At 40.0% G+C, this 12510-nt stretch overlaps 1 protein-coding gene across 9 annotated transcripts in view; it reads left to right on the plus strand.

The window, feature by feature from the left end:
* adam22 (ADAM metallopeptidase domain 22) overlaps nt 1–12510 on the plus strand; it is a 309560-nt gene that overhangs the window by 117133 nt on the left and 179917 nt on the right. For all 9 annotated transcript variants that reach the window (XM_073054560.1, XM_073054561.1, XM_073054562.1 and 6 more), the window contains one exon: nt 8696–8765. In XM_073054560.1, the coding sequence (XP_072910661.1) occupies nt 8696–8765 (70 nt within the window). The remainder of the gene's footprint in view (nt 1–8695; nt 8766–12510) is intronic.

Here is a 12510-nt window from a genome sequence, read left to right on the forward strand (position 1 = left end):
GGAAGTACAAGTAAAGGATCAGCCATAATCTTACTGAAGGACAGAAAAACACAATGGACCAAATAATCTAATTCTTTCAAGCAGTGAGTTCTATTCTCTAACTTTTCTGGCATTTAAAGCAAATCCTTATTTTCTTTAAATCTGTGTTCTCTCGGGAGCTTTTACTCCTTTAACTAAGGGAAATAGATACTATGTGTTAACTATATTTAAATCCCTCATAGTTTTATATAGCTTAATTAAATTCCCTCACAGTTTGCTCTGAGGAAAGCAGCTCCTACCTTTCCAATTACTCCTATCAACCAGAAAAGAAAATCCAGTCCGGGAAACATTTTCAAATATCTTGTTTGCACCGTCTGCAGTAAAACCACATCTTTCTTGTCATATGGTGACAGAACCGAAGAACTATTCAAACTGTGATCTGGCAAGCATTCTGTAAAACTGTAGAATGAACTTTCTAATAAAACAAAAGTTTTTTAAACATCCAAGGTATGGTGCTCTTTTCCATCCTTCATCTATCACATACATCTGGCAGGTGGCACCCGTAATTTCATCTTTAATTTCATTGATGCAAACTCCAAAGGAAACGCCAAATTCCAAAACCTCAATAATTTGAATTGTGAATAAATGTTTTGCTGTAACTAAGCATTCTGAAAAGTGCAGATTTATTTTGGCATGCCGTGGTGTTTAGATTTTTAATTATTTTCTGTAGTTAATTTTAGCTATTATATAAACTAATTATTGGGTTTTCAAACTAATCTTAAGTGTACCAGTTTAATTTCTTTGAGTCTAGTACTCCAAGAAATTATGTTGCTTTTGAGCCTCCTGATATAAATTTATGAAGATGGAAGCAGTTTCTTGCTCTTATTCAATGTAGATGTGAAAAATGCACATGTACACAGAGTCTGCTGGGCATGTGTAGTGATGACAAATGGCATGCAATGTAAAGTTTGGCTGTACTCTTCCGAAATCATGCACAAGACCGATATGTGTTGGAGGCCTTGTACTCCACAGCAAGCTTTACCTAGTGGGGTGACTACTTTGTTGTTAATTAAAGGGGGCATAATTTTACTTTGCTTGCCACCAGTTTCTGTTGAGTTCTCTGTAAAATGTTTCTCTCGGGATCCATACTCCTTCTCCTAACCAGTGTCCTCATGGTCCCTGATTAGCTATTAAGCCACCCTCCCCAACACAAACCACATTCTCTCATCCCATTTTGATGGTTCTTTTGAACCAGTTAACCTTAACATAGACCAATCTATCCCCATAATTCTCATAAACGTGAGACTCTGCAGATGCTGGAAATCCAGAGTAACACCCACACACAAATTGCTGGAGGAGATGAGCAGGCCAGGAAAGGAACATAGAACTGACATTTCAGGCTGAGACCATTCATCAGGATCTTTCCTGACCTGACCTGCTGAGTTCCTGCAGGTCACCCATAGTTCTCACTCTTCCTCCACCTACTTTCAAGCATGGTAGAATTTCACTACCATTGTGTTTTGGTTGAGGGTAGATGATGAAGTGAATTGAAACCCCTGTGTCTCTCAACAGAATGCCGACTGGGCACTCTAAAATTTCAACCCACTACACTGATCCAGCGGCAAGCTTTGAAACACTGGGAGAAGAAGTTGAGTAGATTACTGTGAGAAAGCTGAATTGATAGCAGTAGATTCAGTAATGAACCCAGGCTACTTCACAGGGCTTGGCACTTGAACCACATATGTTGATTCAGCTCCTTCGCACTCTGGTACAGTGTCTTGTCTAAGGCAGTTCACTAAATGATGTAATCAACAGCTATTGTTTAAACAAAGAGGACTGATTCAGCAGGGCTGTGCATAGGGAGAGCAGGTGCACAACTGGTGGAATGAGGCATGAAAGCCCAGCAGCAATTTCTTAAAGGGCTGCCATTTATCACCCTCCTAATAGGGTGAGTGAGCTCAATACTTTTTGTACATGTTGTGCCAGGACATTACGAGGATCTCAAATGTAGTGTAAAACTGTGTAAGTGCATTTCATTATTGAATGGAAGCTTGTCTTATAATTCCAGACTTGATATAACTTTATTATTGTTAGCCTAGCAAGTAAGTGCATCTTAAGATAGTTATTGAATAGGGATGATTTAATACCATGGGGGATCACTCAGGCAACCCTCACAATATCAGTGTGGAAGTCCACGAGATGAAGGTGTGAAGCACAGCTTCGAAGCCTTTGAGCAGTGCTGACTTAGGACATAGTTAATGATCAGAAATGATATGGGGTTTTAAAGGCACCTGCAGACCACTTTTTACACCAACATGTTAATAAGGAAAATGTTGAAGAAATCAAAGTAAAGTTGATTATATTGTAAGTTTCCATAGAGTAAATCAGAGTGGATGTATCAAAACAGCCAATGTAGTTGTGAGGGCTTTGCTGCATTTTATGCTTTGTCATATCATTATCATTTTCATAGAACCAGGCATGGTGCATGGCTGAAACTGTCATATCACTGTGTGGGCTTTGTCTGTTCATTCTTCTCTCTTGAACTGCTGCTCAGTATTGCAAGTATTTTTATGTCTTTGTAAGCAAATGATCTAAAGAGAATCTGATCATTTTATTGCACTGATATATTACCCAAAATGATGACAGGTATACATCCATCCAACGATACACATGTATAGTATTGATGTAGCACTTTGACTTCTGTCAACTTGATATGAGCAAGCATTAAATCGTGATATAGAATCTTGGATCTTAATGTTGGTATGTGGGACATTTGGCTAGCCTTACCTTTCCTTAAAACAGGATCATCATCTTCTGCATATTCTGCAGAACTCATGAGATCTGACTGCCATGTCTGCCAGCTACGTGTCAAGTAGTCTTTGGAACAGGGTGACCTTCAGTTGTACACACAGCAAGCCTTTTGTCTTCCATGTTATGTAGCAGAATATCTGCTTCACCAAACTGCCAGGATGGCAGTGCTCTACCACTGTATTTCCTGCCCACTGTTGTGGTCAGTTTGTGTTGTGCACCATTTTGGGCATGTTTCTCTCACCGTGCATTCCCTGTAAAAGGTGAAAGACAGTGCTGCCTGCACAAGGGAAAGGCTGTGTTGAGATGGTTGATGTTCATGTACTCTTGTTTCGTCTAGTGAGGCTTGACGTAGGTAACATATGTTTGGAAACACACACAGCAGAATTTTAAATAGAATTTAGATTAAATGTCATAAGATCAGTTCATATGAAGGGTCTCTTCAGCTCATTGTGACTACAAACTCTACCCATTGTCATCCATAGCATAAGCAAGTCATAAAAGTGTACAGCCTAAACAGGCCATTGTCTAATTTCAGTAAGAACTTTGGAGATGAACAAATCAACTAATTTGGCTGCTAAAATCACATCTCATTTTGTTTATTTCCATTTAACAATTATTGGACATGGTGATTGATAAATTAGCTTTTTAAATTCATTACTGGGATATTAGCAATTGCTGATGCCAGTATTATTGTAAATCTTTTGTAAAGCAATAGAGAGAGGGTGCTTAAGAGATTCACCAGGATGTTGCTTGGAGTGGAGGGCTGTAGTACTGAGGAGAGATTGGATAGCTGGGTAGGAGGGAAGGTTGGAGTAGGTTAAAAGGTTGGCACAACATTGTAGACCAAAAGGCCTGTACTGTCCTGTAATGGTCTATGATCTGTGTTTATTCTCATTGAAACACACAACACTGAGGGGTGACATTATGGACAGGACATAGAAAAGGTAGATAACCAGAATTTTTTTTTTGCTTGGGTGTATAGTCTAGAACTAGAAGATGCAGGTTTAAGGTGAAAGAAATTTAAAGATCTGAGGGGCATTATATTTTTTGTAAGAGTGAAGAATATCTGGAATGAACTACAGAGCAGGTGGTGGAGGCATATGCAATTGCAGTGTTTAAAAAACATTTGGACAGGTACTCAGATAGGAAAGGAATAGAAGGATGCAGTCTTAATACAGCATATATGTTTAATATATGTGGGCATCATGCTCAGCATGAGTGGGTGGGTGGGGGAGGAATTGTTCAAAAGAGGCCATTTTGGTGACATTTCTCCACCACATAATGGATTTGGTACTACCACTTGGGCATGAATACTGCTAGTTATTGGAATTGGCTGTGCATAAATTAGCTGCCACAGTTCCTGCATTACAAAGTGACTACATTCAAATGTAAAGCTACGTTATTGATTGTATGGTACTGTATATTGGATGCAGAAAACACAATTTAGCTGCAAGTTCTTCTTTGTTTCGAATTTCCTTAACACTGATTAAGCGATAAGTTCTCACAGCTGCCAGGTTACACTCAATTACTTTGAAACTCCTTCTCCAATGTAGTTCATAAAAGAGATCCTCTTGTTGACTATTCTGTCATTAATTGGTACTCTGTTTAGGATTACACTGCAAGGCAGTACTTGACTACAGTGTTTTTAAACCAGGGAAAAATGACTAAAACATACACAAAGAAGCAAAGGAAAAAGAATTGTTTGAAATTGCTAGCTGAGTGATTGACCAGTGATGAGATCTGTGCTCAACAGTTACTCTGCTGACTGAGAAATGCTTCATTCTCCATAGGAGGAAGACACAGGCAGGACATTACCATGTGATCTCCTCTTCCAAATGGAAAAGGCACAATGTGACCCATTTCCCCAATAGGGCAAACCACGGCCAAATTCATTCCCAAAGTCTCTTCCAGTTCATCTGTTACTGCTGGTCTGATAAGCTTCTGAGTTAATTTTGGAGAACGTACAATGTATTTTGTATGTGCCTGTCCGAATAAAAGGCAAGAATAACAGGTTTAGGGAACCTTGGTTTTCAAGAGATACTGAGGCTTTGGTTAAGAAATAAAGAGGAGGTGCATAGCAGGTATAGGCAGGTAGGTACTTCAGGAGTATAAGAAATGCAAGAGAACACAAGAAAGAAATCAGCAGGACTAAAAGAAGGCATGAGGTTGCCCAAGCAGGCAAGATGAAGGAGAATCCAAAGGGCTTCTGTAGATATGTTAAGAGCCAAAGGATTGAAAGGGTCAAAATTGGTCCTCGGGAAGATCAGAATGGTAATCAATGCATGGAGAGATCTTAAGTGGATTTTTAAAATCTGTATTTAATTGGGAGACGGACACAGTCTAGGGAACTGAGGCAAAGCAGCAACAACAAGTTCATGGATCCTGTATGGATCACAGAGGAGGAAGGGTTGGCTCTCAAGGCAAATCAGAGTGGACAGAGCCCCAGGGCCTGACAAGGTGTTCCCTCAGACCCTATGCAAGGCAATTGCTGAAATAGCCCTAGCAAGGATATTGAAATCCTTCTTAATGACAGGTGAGATACCGGAGGATTGGATACTAATGCTATTTAAAAAAGGCTCAAAGAATAAACCAGGAAATTATAGGCTTCTGAGCCTGACATCAGCAGTGGAAAAATGATTGAAGGTATTTTAAGAGACCGGATACATGAGTATTTTATTTGGATCAATGGGGATTGATTAGTGATAATCAGCATGGCTTCATGTGTGGTAGGTCATGTCTAGCCAATATTATGGAGTTTTTTTTGAGGATGTTACCAGGAAAGTTGATGAAGGCAAGGCAGTGGATGTTGTCTACATGGACTTCAACAAGGCGCATGACACGGTCCAACATGCAAGGTTGGTCAAGAAGGTTCATTCGCTTGGTATTCAAGATGAGGTATTAAATTGGATTTGACATTGGCTTAGCAGGAGAACCCAGTGAGTGGTGGTCGATGACTGATTCGTTGATTGGAGGCCTGTGACTAGTGGAGTGCCACAGGGATTGGTGTTTGATCTGTTGTTGTTTGTCTTCTATATCAATGATCTGGATGATAATGTGGTTAACTGGATCAGAAAATTTATGGATGACACCAAGATTGGGATTGCAGTGGACAGTAAGGAAGACTATCAAAGCTTGCAGCAGGATCTAGACTAGCTGGAAAAATGGGCTGAAAAATGGCAGATGGAATTTAATGCAGGCAACTGTGAAGTGTTACACTTTGGGAGGACTACCCAGGGTCAGTCTTACACAGTGGATGGTAGGGCACTGAAGTGTGCTGTAGAACAAAGGGATCTGGTAACACAGGTCCATAATTCATTGAAAATGGTGCTACAGATAGATCGGGTCATAAAGAAAGCTTTTGGCACATTGGCCTTCATAAATCAAAGTACTGAGTACAAGAGTTGGGATGTTACATTGAAGTTGTATAAGTCGCTAGTGAGGCCTAATTTGGAGTACTGTGTGCATTTGTGGTCAGCTACCTACAGAAAACATGTTAGTATGATTACAAGGATGTTTGTGGGGCTGAAGGACCTGAGTTATAGGGAAAGATTAAATAGGTTAGAACTTTATTCCTTAAATTATAGAAGATTGAGAGGAGATTTGATAGAGGTGTACAAAATGATGAGAGGTACAGAGAAGGTAAATGCAGGCAGGCTTTTTCATTTGACGTTGAGTGAGACTACAATTAGAGGTCATGGGTTAAGGGTGAAAGGTGAAATAATTAACAGTATATAAGGTCTAACGCCTTCACTCAAAGGGAGGTGAGTGTCAGGAATGAGCTGCCAGTGCAAGTGGATGTGATTTCAATTTCAACAAGAGAAGTTTGGATCTGTACAGTACAGTACATGGATGGGAAGGGTATGGAGGCCTATGGTTCTGGGGTTGGTCAATGAGACTAGACAGTTTAAGTGGTTCGGCACAGACTAGGATCTATGACTCTAGAAGCTTTTATTGTATGTTCACTTTTCATAAATAACTGCAATACTTTTTTTTTCCTTAAGGAATTCCATTATTTCATTCATAGGAAGAAAAGTAAAAGGAACGCATCTGCATTATACGATGGTATTAAAATCTCTTTTAGGTCATTTGGTTAACACACTTGTGTCTTTGGAATGCACTTAAGAGAGGTACCAATGTCCAGCTTGAAGACTTCATCTTTAGGAACCATGTCATAGCACTTCGTCTTCCTACATTACGGGGTGCCTGCTCTGCCTCACTCGTAGGATCCCATGGTCCTTTGTGCCTTAGACTCTGGGGTAGATTCTCCAAAGTAAATTCAATTTGTATCTTGTGCCTGATTAGTGGAAATTGATTAGGAGCTCACAGGAAATGCGTGGCACTGGTATTACTGCCATTCTTCAACTTGGTCCACTTTTTTGAAGTGTTACATTCAATATTATTAAGGGTGCTATTAATTGTGAGTATAAAGGACAGTTATTCCCTCTATAATGAACAAACTCAGGAAACTTGTAAGGCAATGTCCTGGAATGAAATGTGAGATTGAGCTGATAGTACATAGAACAGTACAGTATAAGTATTTCAGTTCTCAATATTGTGCCAACCTTTTAACCCACTCCAAGATCAATCTAACACTTCCTTCCAAATAACCCTCCATTTTAGTTTCTCATGAAATCACAAGGAGAATCTGTGAACTTTTATTTGCTTTAGAGGATTGCAGGTTTCTGGCATTATCCCCACTGGAGCAAGTGTTCTGGAATCAGCAAGGCGGGGGAGGCAGATGCTCTTATTCATATTGCACACTGCTGTCAAACAGCTGAAATATTTATTGTGACTTTTTAACTAAGATAGTAAGTTAATGTGTTATGTGTGTCACTAAGTACTTAATAAGTCTGTGCTAATGATACTGATTGTATCTCATTTATTTTCCACTGATTACTTGCTCAAGCTCAGTATTGGGAATGTTTCTACATACTGGTTTTTTTATATATTGCCTCCTTTTCTGAATGGTTTTCTATAACGAGCGGCACTTTCCAGTCAATGGTGTGATTGCAGCAACTTTGAATGAGATCCAACGCCAAGAATTTACTCTGCACTATAGATTACAACCTATTGTTTGGTAATCTAATTACATGGTAGTAGAGGACAGAAAACAGGTTAGGGATGCAGAGGGAAACACTGAGTATTTAAGTAATTGTGAAACAAGAAAAGCTATTCCTCCAGTAATGGCATTGCTGTTGGTCCAAGGGCCTTGTCACATCCTAGCTGGACTTCAATGTTTATTGTCAGTTTGATAAATTTAATCCTTGCATTGTTCAGATGCAAAATTTTAGATTATGAAAAGCACACTGCTGCAATCTGTTTTCTGGGATTAAGTTGCACATGCTTCAACTTTAGTGCTGTCCAAAGATGTAGGGTAATAGTAATTTTGTTTTGGTGGGGAATGTTTACCCCAGTGTGGGTCATTGCTAAACAAACCCATACTTTCATTTTGGTGATTAGAACCTTGCATTCTGCTGCTGACCATGAACTTCCTGCTTTGCATATCAAGCAGAGGTGATCATACATTATTTGTCAACACAAGTATTATGGTGGTTCTTGGCAGTTCTAAGTACTTAGTACATACACAGCCCTTTAGAACAATTCTGGGGAACTTGGCTTCATACAATGTGCTTACGGGGGTGGGGGGCAGTGTCTGGCAGTATCTAGGAATTTCTCTTTTGTTAATGAAACAGACACATTTATGAAAAAAGAGTCTGTTGTCCCTTTGTTGCTCTCATTTGCTTGGAACAGAAAGTGGGACTGAATTTTGTAAAGGTCGTCCTAGTCACTTTATCTTGAGCTGCTGTAAAACTGATGTTCTGGTGAGCAAGCCGAGACTCACTACATAACCCACTTCCTCATACTACACACATTAATAAAATGATTTCTTGTCTTCTATCCTTAGTGGTTTCTTTTATGATGGGAATTATAGTTACTTGATTGAACCAGCACCAAAGAATGAAGAAAACTTATTGGTAAGTACTGCTTTCATGATTTACATGAAGTTAAATTAAATAATGATTTTATAGTACTCATTTTTGCTGCCTTTTTCTTGACAGCAACTCTTAATACAGTTACAAATATCATTTTAAAATAGCAATCCAGCTTTCTTTCAATAATGAAGGTTCAAAGAATTTGCCAAAACTTTTATTTCATTTCTGATCTTTAATATAAGAGTTTGTATTTGCATAGAAAAGAGACTTAAAGTATTTTTGATAATGTACAAGAGAATTTTTAAACAAATGTCACTAACTCTTGCTGTTACTTTGTCCCATTTCCTTCTGGCCGGTCTATCCCTTTATTCCCGATGGCACTATTTCTAGTTGGGAGATTGAGAAGGGCACTAGACCAGGAGAATTGAAGTGAACATCGGTCAAGTAGAAATGCAGTGGTGCAGCAGGCAGGAGGGATTCACTTGAACCCCATCCAGATCCAATCCCACAGGTTGGTTTGAAGATGGGGAATGCCTAGCTGGGAGAGAGATTGCAGTACACATCAGAATACAGTCTTAAAAAATAGGATGAACCAACAAAATGGGCCTATGATATTTAATTAATCTACAGAATGCAGCTGTCGCTGACAAGGTCAGCCATCTGAAATAGACCAACGTGCCATTGAATTGAACCATTATGTATATTCAAAAAGAGAAACAATAAACTGACTGAACCACCTGGCATTGGGCCAGGCACCAAATTCCAATGTAGGAAAACTGTTTGCAGCCCAGTCAATGTTGCAATGTTCTTTTCACAAACATCTTGGGTTCTGTGTGTAAATTGGGAGCACTGCCCTACAGACTAGTTATTGCAAGAAACTTGAAATAATCGTTATAACCAAATCATACCTTAGGCAATGTACTGGTACCACCATCACAGGCCTTGCTTAAGTCTAGTTCTATCAGCAGCACAGTCCACTAGGGAGGTGTGCAGTAGTGAGTAACACCTGAGGTCTTCAAAATTGACTCCAGACCTTATAAAGTCTCATGGCCTTAAGACTAAGATGAGAAAAGAAACTGCCTAATTACCATCTACCATACGCCCTCACTTGGTGATTGATTGTTCTTCCAAGGTGAACAACACCTGGGAAAAAGAATGAAAATGGCAAAGGTGCACACTGTATTCTTAGAAACATAGAAAACCTACAGCACAATACAGGTTCTTCGGCCCACAAAGTTGTGCCGAACATGTCCCTACCTTGGAAATTACTAGGCTTACCTATAGCCCTCTATTTTACTAAGCTCCATGTACCTATCTAAAAGCCTCTTAAAAGACCTTAACGTATCCGCCTCCACCACCGTTGCTGGCAGCCCATTCCACGTACTCACCACTCTCTGCGCAAAAACTTACCCCTGACATCTCCTCTGTATCTACTCCCCAGCACCTTAAACTTGTGTCCTCTTGTGGCAACCATTTCAACCCTGGGAAAAAGCCTCTGACTACTCACATGATCAATGCCTCTCATCATCTTGTACACCTCTATCAGGTCACCTCTCATCCTCCTTCATTCCAAGGAGAAAGGGCCGAGTTCACTCAACCTATTCTCAGAAGGCATGCTCCCCAATCCAGGCAACATCCTTGTAAATCTCCTCTGCACCCTTTCTAAGGCTTCCACATCCTTCCAGTAGTGAGGCGATCAGAACTGAGCACAGTACTCCAAGTGGGGTCTGACCAGGGTCTTATATAGCTGCAACATTACCTCTCGGCTCCTAAATTCAATTCCACAATTAATGAAGGCCGATACATTGTATGCCTTCTTAACCACAGAGTCCACCTGCACAGCTGCTTTGAGCGTCCTATGGACTTGGACCCCAAGATCCCTCTGATCCTCCACACTACCAAGAGTCTTACCATTAATGCTATATTCTGCCATCATATTTGACCTACCAGACTGAACCATTTCACACTCACACTTCTTGGGGACATTCATTGTTTATCTCCAAGTGGCTTGGAAGCATTACCACCAAAGGAGCTGGCCTAGTCCTGAAGGACATAGCTGCTTGAATGAGTTTGTGACATTGAATGAATAGGTTTAACAGGAAGACCAAACCTACTTATACTTGACCTCCCCTAATTACCTATGCAGATCCATCTGAGCATAATATAATTGGTAAAAGTAACTGTCAGCCCTTGTGGAGATAAAGTGTGACTTCAAATTGAAAACACTGTATATCATGTTGTCTTGCAATTCATTGTGCTAAATGGGATACATTCTCTACTGAGCCAGCTGCTCGAAAAGGAGCATCCATGAAGCACAGAGTACAGCAGTAGATGAAGCAGAAAATGTAACCTCATGGATTCCATATTTCTCACTCTACTGTTACTATTAACTGGGACATTGATCCCAGTTCAAGGAAAGAGTTCAGAAGAGCTTCATGGTTCAGGACATTTACAAGGACAGGTGTGTAAAAAGGACCCGTAGGATCACTGGAGCCCAAGCCATCCCAGCCACAATCTATTCCAGCTGCTACCATTCGGGAAGTGGTACTGCAGCATAAAAGCCAGGACCAACAGGCTTCTTCCAGCAGACCATCAGACTGATGTACTCATGCTGACTTGAGTGTACTCTATACTACATTGACTGTTCTATTTATTATAAATTACACTCATTGCACATTTAGATGGAGACATAATATAAATATTTTTATTCCTCGTGTATGTGAAGGATGTGAGAAATAAAGTCAATTCTATTCAATTCAGTAGCAGCACCAGGCGTACCTAAAGCACTTGAGGTATCAGTGTGGTGAAGCTGCCGTATAGTACATATGAGATAAACAGCAAATACAACATTGAATAAACAGTGAAGTGACCCGTAACCAGTGGGTCAAATTGAAGCTCTGCAGTCCCATGCCCTCCCCTCATTTCTCGTGCAGTTACTTAAACATCTAACAGGAGAAACAGGCTCCAAGGACATCCCCGCCCGCTATGATGACAGGGCCCAGCATGTGACTGCTGAAGAAGAGGCTGAAGCATTAGCAGTTACATTTGGTCAGATGCTGATTAGAGTGATTCACCTTGGCTTCCTCCCAAGATCCCTACCATTACAGACACCAGTATCCAGTAAATTGTATTCTCTCCATGTGGTGTAAACAATAGGGTCAGACCAGTTAGCCACAGATATTATTATAGCCTTGAAATGAATTCCAGTGGTGAGGTGGGAGTGATTAATCCTTCCATTGAGAGGGATTTTGACTGAGTATGGCATCAAGGTACGCAGGTAAAACTGAAGGGTATCAGCATGGAAATTCCATGGGGTAGAATTGTACATCACAGAAAGGAAGATGGTGGTTGTTTTTGGAGATCAATCATCCCAACCCCCTACTGCGTGAGACTGTCAAGACAGTGCATTGGGCCAAGCCAACACCAGTTGACTTTGTAAATGACCTTCCTTGCATTATTGGTTCAGAAGTCCTGGTTCATTGCACAATAATTAAACTTTTGAAAGCAGCCATAATTAGATTTCATTAATCTTTTAACAGTTGTCCACTGCAAGAGCAGACATTTATTTTCAAAGCCAGTAGTTAAGGAAGATTTAATTTTGGAACTATGTTTAGTTTCTTGTATTTAACTCGTGAGCTGGGCATACTAAATTAGTAAAACCCCCATTAGTCCAATATTATATAAAGCAGAAATAATCAGAATACTTCACACATAATGTGTATTATTGTACTTTAATTCTAATTTGTGTCACTTATCCTTTCCCATCACCTCATTCTTCATCACTTAC

Source organism: Hemitrygon akajei, chromosome 8, assembly GCF_048418815.1.
Source record: "Hemitrygon akajei chromosome 8, sHemAka1.3, whole genome shotgun sequence".
Lineage (NCBI taxonomy): Eukaryota > Metazoa > Chordata > Chondrichthyes > Myliobatiformes > Dasyatidae > Hemitrygon > Hemitrygon akajei.